This window comes from Myotis nattereri (genome assembly GCF_964212035.1).
Source record: "Myotis nattereri genome assembly, chromosome: 2".
NCBI classification, from domain to species: Eukaryota; Metazoa; Chordata; class Mammalia; order Chiroptera; family Vespertilionidae; genus Myotis; species Myotis nattereri.
Genome location: NC_138076.1, coordinates 24,508,737 through 24,521,339, shown reverse-complemented (window position 1 = coordinate 24,521,339; position 12,603 = coordinate 24,508,737). Strand labels below are relative to the sequence as shown.

Genomic DNA, 12,603 nt, shown 5'->3' with positions numbered 1-12,603 from the left:
ATTCTCCCCCTCCAGTCCTTTCCCCAGGGATCTGTGAGAGTGTTAAAGTGTAGCTGCCTAGCAAAGCTGTACAAATGGCATGCCTATAATATTTGGCTTCCCTGTGTTCCTTTACTGTTATTAATAATTAGGTTAATTACAATGGCATCAGTGGTATGTACATATGTATTTATAAATTTGTTTTTGTTTCATTGTATTTAGCATAGAATGTTAGTCTTCAGCCATGTCTCATTCATCTTCACTAGAAAATATATATATTTTTCACATAGAAATGATTAATCTTAGTAATAATAAGGCTAAACTTATACTTTTTGAAAATGTGACCTTCAGTTTTTTTCTTTTAAAAAAGCCATTCCTACAGATTAAATGCATCACCCTAATCCTGAATTTATTATAATAATGAATTCCTTCTATTTAGAATAATAAATTCTGAAGAATATATACATTGTTAAAATGGATTGAGTCTTTTTTTGACATGAGTGAAAAAGTTTTACTTTGTATATTTTTTATTTACTAAACCATTGTTATTGATTTGCTTTGTTTTAGGTGATTTATAACATTACAATTGATAAAAAACCATACACTCTGTATCTCACAAAAAGGTAAGATATTATTTCCCCTTAAAGCTTAGATTTTACTTTTAAAATTTTTTTGTTACTATCTATAGTAATAAAAGCATAATATGCTTTATATATCATAAAACTCGGACAAGTGCATAAATAAATAACCCTATATAATAAAAGCCTAGGTGGCGTTGTGCATGCAACGTCATCAAAATATGGCCGCCACAAGATGGTCGCCAAAAGATGTCCATGCACACAGTGGAGGCAGGGCCCGGCAGCCTCTCTGTGAGGTGGGGCCTGGGGGTCCTGCTGCTCTGCCCCAGAGCGGAGGATGCTGGTCCCAGCATCTCCACTGCCTTGTGCAGAGGAGGCAGGTCCCAGCGGAGGAGGCGGGTCATGGCAAGGGAGGTCAGTTGTGGGCAATCAGGCCAGCAGGGGAGAGCAGTTTTGGATAGCAAAGGACGAGGGCTGGCAGCTGCGGTGGCTGTCAATGGCAGCAGCAGCAGGGCGATGGGGGCAGTGCCTTCCCATGATCGGCCTGTGTCACCTCTCGCAGAGGGAGGCCAGACTGCGGCTTAGGCCCGCACCCTGTGGGGAGCGAGCCTAAGCCATCAGTAGGACATCCCTTGAGGGCTCCCAGACTGTGCAAGGGGGCAGGTCAGGCTGAGAGACCCCCCTCCGTGCATGAATTTTTGTGCACTGGGCTTCTAGTATTATTATATGATCTTAATAAATTTCACATTTACTTTTATTACTATAATGTTTAATTCGTATTAAATTCATTATTCAAATACTTTATTGTTATTTCTTAGCTCATTCTTATCCCAGGACTTTTTGGTTTATACATTTAATGAAACTGGATCTTTGCATACTGATTCTTCATACTTTAAGGTAAGATGTTTTAGATATTTATTATTATATGTTGTTTTATTGAAATGGACATATTACCATTGAGATATGTTTGTTCTATGTTTGTAGTTTAAATAAATATTTTATTCCTTATAATTATGATATGTTAAGGGGTTGATTGTTGTACACAGAAATAAGATGAAATGTGAGGTAATATTCATGGACACTTAGGAGGTACAAAGTAAGGAGAGTAGTAAAAAATGGTTTTCCCTAAAAATATACATAAATAAATTTTGTATAATATATAATCTTTTAACATTTTGAATCATCTATAATATTTTGCCATACATATTTTATTCATAAATAATTAATTTATTTGCCTTTCTATATTATCTTTCAGATGCATTGCCATTACCAAGGATATGCTGCAAACGTTCCAAATTCAGCTGCAACACTCAGCATTTGCTCTGGTCTCAGGTAATAACATCTTAGAGAATATTTACACATGAAAAACTTAGGAGGCACTTCAAAATGAAACTTAGTGGCTAGCAGAGACAAATATAGTAAGATTTAAGAGGAATCCAAATATGAAAGTTTTCTTTATGATTACCTTTTTTTAGAAGTGTAAGTATTTGTAGCTAGTGGTTACTGCCTATTCAAATGAAATCACCACAAGGAAAACCTGGCTGGAGGTATTTTGAATATACTGTGCAGAAAAAGATAGTTTCAGTAAAGGAAAGTTTAAAACATTTTCCTAAACATTATAGCTGAGTTATCTATCAGTTTTCTTATATAGTTATGGAAAGTGACATTAATTAGTTATTAAAACAGGGACATATTTTGCTCACAGTTAAGGTACTCTCAGTATCACACATAAAACAACTAATTAAGAAGGTACCTCAGAGGACTTAGATATGTCTCCAAAGAAGACATATAGGTGGTCAACAGACATATGAAAAGATGCTCAACATTACTAATCATCAGGGGGATGACAATCAAAACCAAAATAAGATATCACTTCATAATTGTCAGAATGGCTATCATAAAAATTTGGCAAATATCAAGTACTGGTGAGCATGTGGAGAAAAGGGAACCCTTGCACACTGTTGGTGGGATTGTAAATCGGTGCATCCACTATGAAAAACAGTATGAATGTGCCTCAAAAAAATAAACATTTGTTCTTGAAGATATATGTACCTATATGTTCATTGCATCATTATTCAACTCAAAGTGTCCTTCAATAGAAAATTGTGAAAAAGAGATGTGGTACATATATACAATGGAATACTAGTCTGCAGTATGAAAAGATGAAATACTGCCATTTGCGACAACATCAATGGATCTTGAGAAATTTAAGAACAAGCCAAGCTGGTTTGGCTCAGTGATTGAGTATCAACCTATGAACCAGAAGGTTAGGGTTTGATTCCTGGTCAGGGCATATGCCTGGATTGCGGACTCAGTCCCCAGTAGGGGGTATGCAGGAGGCAGCTGATCAATGATTCTCTCTCATCACTAATGTTTCCATCTCTCTCTCTCACTCTCCCTTCCTCTCTGAAATAAATAAAAATATACATTTTTTAAAAGTTAAGAACCATATGATTTCACTCATATGTGAGATATAAACTGAAAGGAACAGATGAGCAAGAAAAACTCATAGACACAGACAATAGTATGGTGGTTACCAGAGGGAAAGGTGCGGCAGTGAAGGATGAAGGGGTCAAATATATGGTGGCAGTACAAGATTTGACTTTGGGTGGTGGGCACACAATGTAATATACAGATTATGTATCATAGAAATGTACACTTGAATCCTATATAATGTTATTAACCAATATCACCACAATAAATTTAATTTAAAAAATTAAACATAGAGCTGTCACATGATCCAGCAATTTCACTTAAAAATATTCATCCACAGAAAATTAAAAAAAAACATCAACTTGGAAAGATATATGTCCTCCTATGTTTACTTCAGCACTAATAGAAGCAATCTAAATATCCATCAGTCAATCTTATATACTAAAACCCTAATATGCAAATTGCCTAATGGTGAAATGAACAACGGAACAACCACCAGAATGCCTGGTCGCTATGATGCACATTGACCACCAGGGGACAGATGCTCAATGCTGCACTCTAGTGGTAAGTGCACTCCCACAGGGGGAGTGCTGCTCAGCCATAAGCTGAGCTCATGGCTGGTGAGCGCAGTGGCACTGGTGGGAGCCTCTACCACCTCCACTGCAGGAAAGCAGTAAGGAGTGAGGGGTCCTGGAATGCGAAAGCCCCAGACTGCAAGAGGGATCGGGCCTAAGCTGGCAGGCAGACATCCCCCTAGGGGTCCCAGACTGTGAGAGGACACAGGCCAGGCTGAGGACCCCCACCCCAGTGCATGAATTTTGTGCACTGAGACTCTAGTGAATGGATGAAGAAGATGTGGTACATATACAATGGAATATTACTCATCAATAAAAAAAGAAATAAAATCTTTCCATTTGTGACAACATAGATGGACCTAGAGGGTATTATGCTAAGTGAAATAAGTCTGACAGAGAAACACAAACATCATGATTTCATTTATATTTGGATTCTAAAATAAAATAATTAAATAAACAAAGCAAAACAAACAGACTTATAGATATAGATAACAAGCTGATGGTGGCTAAATGAAGGGGAAGTAGAAGTAAAGGGTCAAGAAAAGTAATTTTCATCATTAATGATGAAAGAGGAAGGTGGTAAGTTTATAAGAGGAATGTTGGAGACTGGGTGTAAGCTGACATGGTCCTTGCACCTGAAGGGGCTAGCAAGGCTGAGACCCTTACCCACACAGTTTTCCCAGACTTGTTTGGATGGTGGTTATCAGTAGAATGAGAGAGACTTTTGTAGAATGAGAACAGCCTTTCATGGCTTACCAAGACATCTGTAACTTTACTGAGATTTGCTGTACCGAGAACTTGTCCTTCTGCTCTGTCCTCCCTTAGAGATTAAGAGAAACAAAGAATACATTCCTCTTGACAGACCTCCTATTCTGTGTGTTGTGTATAAAAAGCATTGTATGGTTAATAAACTTGCTGCAGTTCCTCAATTGAGCTGTAGTCCTCCCAATCCCGCTCTCCTGTCTTTCTTTCTTTTCTCAATTCCCACCTCCCTACCTCAGCCCGGCTCAACCTGTCAGGTTGGCCCTGACAGAGGAAGATGAATCCAGAACAGATAATACACACTAACTTCCTTTTAGTTTTTGTTTGCCTTATTTATAAAATTTACTCATGTCAATTCAGAAAACTAGAATTCTCTGAATGTCATTTTAATTTATATCAACCTCTTTAAATATTCACTCTGTATTCCTGCTTTCCCTTATCCTAACCTCTGTAAGAACAGAAACTTTCTTCTTGAAATAGGAACAAACATCTTGTTTCCCAGCTATTACTTGTCCTTAAGTGATATATTTTGAATGAATGTGATTTCTATACAGAAAATACAAAATACACTTCCATTTACTTAGTTCTTTAATATGTGAGAAAATAATAAGGCAAATGCGGTTATTAATGGTAGATAAAAAAATAGAGGGAAAAGTTCCTTTTAAACATGTTATTTACTCTAGTTCATAATTTCTTACAATATTTTATATTATAGTTTTGATATGGTCATTTTTAGGATTTTTTTGCCATTGCTTCCTAAATATACAGGGGATTCCTTCAGTTTGAAAATATCAGCTATGGAATTGAACCACTGGAATCTTCGGCAAGATTTGAACACATAATTTATCAAGTAAAAAATAACAATACAGATATACCAATGTTAATAGAAAATTACAGCAATATTTGGCAGAAAAACCAGACCTATAAAAGTTATTTAAGCTCACAGGTAACTACAATAATTCTGAAGTTATGACATACCATGAAATTACTTCTGTAGATCTTTATTAATTGGGAAAAAGAGCTGCTTAGCAGTTGAGTAGGAATATTAAATTTGGTATCTTTTTTCTTTATCTTTAAACAAAACACCCATATTCCACTTAAAATATGAAAAATTATATAACATATTGCAAGCTTATTGTTTTATGATATATTATGTATCTTTTTTCTTGTATTTAAATAAAAATTCACATTGTTAAATAAAATTTAGAAATAGGGGAAGAATAGGATCACTATTAGTTATTACTAACAGTTATCACTGTTCCCTGTGAAAAATACTTTTAATATTTTTACATATTTTTTTGCATAACTTTACTACCAAACCATAGCTTTCTAAAATAAATAATCATTTATCTATTTATCTATAGGCTGGAATATAAGTTTTGGTTGACAGGTGTTTTCCTTTCATCACTTTGAATATTTAAACTTGCTATCTTATGGACTCCAAGTTTTATGATGAAAAATAAGGTATTATTGAACATATTAAGGATTCTTATACACTGAGTGGCCAGATTATTATGGCCACCTGATGTTTGTAGGCAAACTAGCCATACACTGCATCATATGGAATATGGAAGCCAAAGGCCTGTTTGAATACCTTTGATGTTGGCAGTTACCAAGATAAAACGTCTCCAATTCTCACAGGAACACAAGGATTGGACAGTTGAACATTGGAAAAAAGTCATGTGGTCCGATGAATCACATTTCCAGTTGCATCATGCAGATGGCAGAGTGAGAATTTGGTGGAAACAGCATGAAAGCATGCACCCCACATGCATGAGTACAACCCTTCAAGCTGGTGGGGGCAGTGTTATGGTTGGGGCATATTTTCCTGGCATGATTTGGGCCCTTTAATTCATGTGGAACAATGTCTGAATAGCACAACATACCTAAGTATAGTTAGTGATCAAATTCATCCTATCATGTTGATGGCCTATCCCAATGGAGATGGCTTCTTCTAGCAAGACAATGCACCATGCCATGGTGCTCATATTGTGCAGGAGTGGTTTTAAGAACACGAGGATTGACAATCAGTGGTCGGCAAACTCATTAGTCAACAGAGCCAAATATCAACAGTACAATGATCGAAATTTCTTTTGAGAGCCAAATTTTTTAAACTTAAACTATATAGGTAGGTACATTGTTATTAACTTAATTAGGGTACTCCTAAGGCTTAGGAAGAGCCACACTCAAGGGGCCAAAGAGCCGCATGTGGCTCTCGAGCCACAGTTTGCCAACCATGGCAGGTGATTTGGCTTGGTGCATGGAGCATTGGACTGTGGACCGAAGGGTGCCAGGTTCGATTCCAGTCAAGGGCACATGCCTGGATTGTGGGCTCAATCCCCAGTTGGGGGTGTGCAGGAGGCAGCCAATCAATGGTTCTCTCTCATCATTGATGTTTCTATCTCTCTCTCCCTCTCCCTTTCTCTCTGAAATCAATAAAAATATATTTTAAAAATGTAAAAGAACATGAGGGAGACTTCACCTTGCTTAGGTGGCCCCCACAATCACCAGATCTCAATCCAATTGAGCATTTGTGGAGCGAAGTTAAAAGAGCCATCAGGCAGGCAGCTGGTTCCACAACCATCAACTCTCACAGAACTGGACAATGCTATTCATCAGGCATGGTGTCAGATTCCTCGCATCACCTTTCAACATCTCGTGGAATCAATGCCAAGAAGAATCGCTTCAGTACTGAAGGCAAAAGGTGGCCCAACAAAGTACTGATGGGGTGGTCATAATAATTGGCCACTCAGTGTATATGATGAGTCCCTTCTCTGCTGCTTCTTTTAAGATTCTTTTTTTGTTTGTTTTGCTTTATACCAGTTTTGTTATGATGTGTCTTTGAGTAGATCTCTTTGAGTTGATCCTAGCTGGAATTCATAGAACTTCCTGGTTGTTTAAATAAATATTTTTCTAAATATTTATTTAAATTTGAGAAATTTTGAAAAATTTCTGGCCATGAATTCTTTCTACCTCTTTATCCATCTTCTTACTTTCTGGTACTCTTATTATGAGTATGTTGGTACATTTGATAGTGCTGTCAGGGTAATGTTGGCCTCATAAAATGAGTTACAAAATACTCTTTTTTCCTTAATTATTTGGAAGAGGTTAAAAATAATTGATATTAAATCTTCTTTGAATGTTTGGTAGAATTCACCAGTGAAGGCATATGCTCCTAGATTTTTGGTTTTTTGGGAGGTTTTTGAATACTGTTTCAATGTTCTTACTAGAGACTTGTCTCTTTTGGTTTCTAATGCTTCTTTATTCAGTCTGGGAAGCTTGTTTCCCTTTAAAAATCTGTCAGTTTCTTCTAGGTTATCCACTCTGGTGTCCATTGTAGCTTCTTGTCTTTATTTCGGATTTCATTCAAGTCTTCTCTCTTTTTTCTAAGTGAGTCTAACTACAGGCCTGGCAATTTTATCTTTTAAAATTGCCAGCTCTTCATTTTATTAATTTTTCTACTATCTTTTTTTCTCTATGTCATTTATTTTTACTTTGATCTTTATTATTTCCTCCCCTCTCCTGGTTTTGGGCTTCATTTGTTATTCTTTTTCTGTTTCTTTAAGTTATAATGTTAGATTTCTTCTTTGAGATTTTTTTTTGTTTATTTTTCGAGGTAGGTTTATAATGCTATAAACTTTCCTCTTAGTACTGCTTTTGATGACTCCCCCAAGTTTTTATATCTTATACTTTTAGCTTCATTTGTCTCTATGTAACTTTTGATATCTTGTTTTACTTATTCTTAGATCCAATAGTTGTTCAGTAACATGTTGTTAATCTCCATATATTTGTGGTTTTTCCAGCTCTTTTTTTTTTGTGTAGTTGATTTTCAGATTCATATCATTATAGTTAGAAAATATACTAGTATGATTTCAACTTTCTTAAATTTATTGAAACTAGTTGTGTACACCTACATATAGTCTATCCCTGAGAAATTTCTGTGTGCACTTGAGAAAAATGTGTATTCTGTCTTTTTGAGATGGAAAGTTATAGTAATATTAATTAAGTTCATTTGCTCTAATGTATCATTTAAGGCCAATATTTCCTTACTGACTTTCTGTTTGGAAGATATATTCATTGCTGGCCATAGGGTATTCATATTTCATATTATAATTGTATTGGTATCATTTTTTTGTTTTGGGTCTGTTAATAATTTATTTTTATATTTTGGTACTGCCAGGGTGGAGCTAGATGATAGATAGATAGATAGATAGATAGATAGATAGATAGATAGATAGATAAGTATTATGTCTTCTTGAAGAATTGTCCCCTTTATCATTCTGAAATGTCCATCTTTGTCTCATGGTACCTTTTTTGTTTTGAAATCTCCTTTGTCTGATATAAGTACTATGGTTTCTGCTTTTCTCTGGATGACATTTGCTTAGAGTATCATCTTCCATCTCTTCACTTTGAGCCTGTTTGTTTTTGGAGCTAAGTCTCGTGAAGGCACATATAATTCAGTCTTAAATTGTTTTTTAATCCATCCCGCTACTCTGTGCCTTTTGATTTGTGAGTTCAATCTATTTCCATTTAACGTAATTATTAATATACTAGAGGCCCAGTGAGGTGGGGGAAATCCCTCAGCCTGGCCTGCACCCTCTCCGATCCAGGACCCCTTGGGGGATGTCCGACTGCCGGTTTAGGCTTCATCTCTCTCACAATTCAGGACCACTGGCTCCAAACTGCTCACCTGCCTGCCTGATTGCCCCTAACCACTCTACCTGCCTGACTGATAGCCCCTAACTGCCCCCCTGCTGGCCTGGTTGCCCCCTAACTGCCCCCCTGCCAGCCTGGCCACCCCCTAACTGCCCTCCCCTGCCGGCCTGATCACCCCTAACCTTCTCTGACTCAGCCCCCACCACCGTGGCTTTGCCCAGAAGGAAGTTGGACGTCTGGAAGATGTCCAGTTGATCCAGTCTAATTAGCATATTACCCTTTTATTAGTATAGATAAAGACTTACTGCAGTCATTTTATCTTTTATTTTCTGATTGCTCTGTATCTCCATTGTCTTTTACCTCTTGTGTTTTTGTCTGTTACTTTAGTTGGGTGGTTTCCTATGACTTTTTTCTCTGTTTCCTCTTTTGTTTGCTTCATGTCTTAGCTCTGAATTTTTGTTTTATGGTTACTATTAGGTTTTTGTAAAATGTCTCATACATACCATAGTCCTTTTCCTTCTTATTGTCTCATATACATTTACCTGTTCTTGTGTTCTTCACTCCTCCTACCCCCCCTCCCACACACACACACACGCAAATTATCCCTTTTTATGTTGTGTGTTCATTGCCAAATTTCAGTAGGTTACTTTTAATGCTTTTCCCCCTTTAACTTTTATGATATAATTAAGTGTTTAATGCTCTCTTTTTGAAGTAGCGTTGTTTCTGTCTGTCATTTATTCAAAGTTTTGTATACCATTTTTCTTTATGATTCTGCTAGAAGAACTTTTAACATAGGTCTTCTGGTGATGAATTCTCTCAACTTTTGTTGTCTGGGAAAGCACTTATTTCTCCTTCATATATAAAGGATGGCTTTACAGGATATATTATTTTTGGCTGGTTTATTCTTTCTTTCAATATTTTGAATATTTTTGTCCACTCTCACCTATCTTGTGATGTTTTCACTCAAAAAATCTAATGATAGCCTAATGGGATTTCCTTGGCAGGGTACAGTGTTTTACAGCCTGGATGCCTTAAAAATTCTTTCTTTGTAATGAACTTTTGCCAGTTTTCATATAATGAGTCTTGGAGAAGATTTTTTTGCATTGAAATAATTAGGTGTTCTTTTAGCTTTTGTATTCAGACACTTTTCATAGGTTTGAAAAGTTCTTACCAATTATTTATTTGAATACATTCTATGTTTTCTTCTCCCTCTCTTCTCTGGCTATACCCATTACCCTTACTTTGTTGTTTCTAATGGAGTCATATAGTTTTTGTAGAACTCTTTTTTTTTTTATTTTTGTTCTCTCTCTTCTTCCTCCTGAGCCATTTCTGGTTCAATCATCAAGAGCACTAATTATCTCTTTCATGTGATATGCTTTATCTCTCATGCTTTAATTATTCATCTCATTTATTGAGTTCTTTAGTTCAAGGATTTCTGTTTCTTTTTTTTAAATATAATACTTTCAGTTGTTTTGGTAAAGTACCTATTTTGTTCATTAATTTTGTTCCTGAAATCACTGAACTGCCTTTATGAGTGTTTTGATATCTTATTGAGGTTTGTTTGTTTGTTTGTTTAATAACTGCCTTCTTGAATTCTGTCATTCGAATCACAGTCTTCCCTGTCTTTGAATTTGGTTTCTGGAGACTTTATTTTCTTTCTTTGTTAACTTTTTGCATTGGTTATTCATGATACTTGATGGATTGTTTCTGTGCCTGTACATTTGAGATAATGAAGTCTCTTTTCGTTACTCTTTGCTTTTAACAATTCAGTAGGCTTCTAAAGAGAGGTCCTTCATTTGTTTTTCAGTAGGTGATGCTATAGTGCAAGTTTTTGTTTTCTCTTAATAGCACTGGAATCTTAGTGGTTTGGTGTGGCCTCAGTCATGGAAAATATCCTGTATTTCCCGGGGTCTTGGATGTCCATTCTGTGCCTCGGTTGCCACTGTCTTGGGGCGCCATCTCATGGTGGGATATAGAGGGTAGTGAGGCTCTGGGCCTGGAAGCTCCCGGCACTCCTCTTATTACCAATGTGTATCTCTGCTTCTTCAATAGGTCCCACCTCTACTGGGTTCTGCTGCAATGGGCTAGAGGATGTAGGTATGTGGGTTTGAGGTTTTGCCTCTAAATCGGTAATGGCTACACACGACCACAGCTTTCTCTCTTTGTCAGCAATGACCACCATAAATCCTCCACATCTCTACTACTGCCACCAGGTTTCACCACAATGGACTTTTAGGCAGAGATGTTGCTTCCCCCAACCTGCCTCCCTTACTGTTCCAATGTGCCCACTTTCAGATGGACTGATGTGTGGATCTCTCAGATGTCTCTGCGTCGAACAAGGGATCCTTTGTTTAATTGTAATTATCCAACTTGTTGATGCTGATTCTGCCATGATGTTGATGTCCATGTGGCTATGCTATGTTTAATCAATGAAAAGGTTTAAAGAGTTTTAGCTTTGTATACTCAGATATAGAGTTTTGGAAATCACTTTTGAGTAGAAAGATTTGAACTAATAAAATTGAACTAAATATCAACTTTAATAATTATATAATTTAAATTATTTTAGTGCCCCTTTTCCTGCTGCACATTATTTCAGTTTAAATAACAAATCTTATGATCACCATTATTATAAGACTACTAAGGGTTGATAAAAGTTAAGAGAACTTTTTTCCTACAGCACTGCATATATACATGTGGTCAGACAGACAGAGAACGACAACAACACATACGTTTAGGCAAAAGTAGGCTTACAGTTGTGAGTATGCAAAACACAATTTATTCTTGTATTATTATTTGTTAAACACTATATTGTCTTCCATATGAACAACTGTAAATTTACTTTTGCCCAGCCTTGTGTATGGAATGCAGGCATATTTTACTTTCCTATGGAAATGTAAGCAAACATTTAAACATGGGCTCTACCCACTGAGTCCAGTTTGCTTGTTTATTTGCTTTAACCTAGGCTAACCTAGACCCAATATTTGTACCTTTCTTACTATTATATTTAGTGAATGATAAGCTTGGGTCAAGAATGAAATTTTGGTTTCTTTGAAATTTATATATGTGAAATGGCATTGCAATGTTTAAGATGTACTAGTAGCTCACACGAAAATTGCCATTAAAGTGCCAAATGATGCTGTAATAAGCTGACGATTTATAGCTGGCAGCTGGCACAGTCAAGAATTATAAGATCACCTCAGAAGGAACTTACAGCCTGTGCCCTGGAGCTACAGGATTGTTTCTGCTATTGTACACGCTGTTCTTTCCTGTGCACCCATGTGGTTGAGTGTACCAGTCACACTATTTACCTGAATTCCTGTGTAGACTGTGAGTTCTCAGAATTTCCCCATGCTTTTCTGCTGAATCAATGAAATATTTTTATTGTGAAACAGTTGGTGTTCCCATAGATTTTATGAGGACAAGTCACAAAAAATTCTCAAGAGTTCTTTTAATAATGTAGATTTGCATGAGTTAAAGACAATAGAATGTATATATTTCTACTCATTTTTTTTCTCTCATTTAATATGAATACAGAGTACTTAGACTCATTCATAACTCTCACAAGCTCACTGGAATTATTTAAATTTAGAATATATGTTAAGTGAATTTTTTTGTTTGTA

General features: G+C 36.3%; 1 protein-coding gene across 1 annotated transcript in view; it reads left to right on the top strand.

Annotated features, from left to right (window-relative positions):
- Positions 1-12,603, top strand: part of LOC308512650 (disintegrin and metalloproteinase domain-containing protein 18-like) — a gene marked incomplete at both ends in the record, with an annotated part of 78,852 nt that overhangs the window by 11,281 nt on the left and 54,968 nt on the right. Inside the window, 4 exons of the mRNA XM_081082250.1 lie at positions 547-602; positions 1,376-1,454; positions 1,813-1,889; positions 5,096-5,273. Of these exons, the coding sequence (XP_080938376.1) occupies positions 547-602; positions 1,376-1,454; positions 1,813-1,889; positions 5,096-5,273 (390 nt within the window). The remainder of the gene's footprint in view (positions 1-546; positions 603-1,375; positions 1,455-1,812; positions 1,890-5,095; positions 5,274-12,603) is intronic.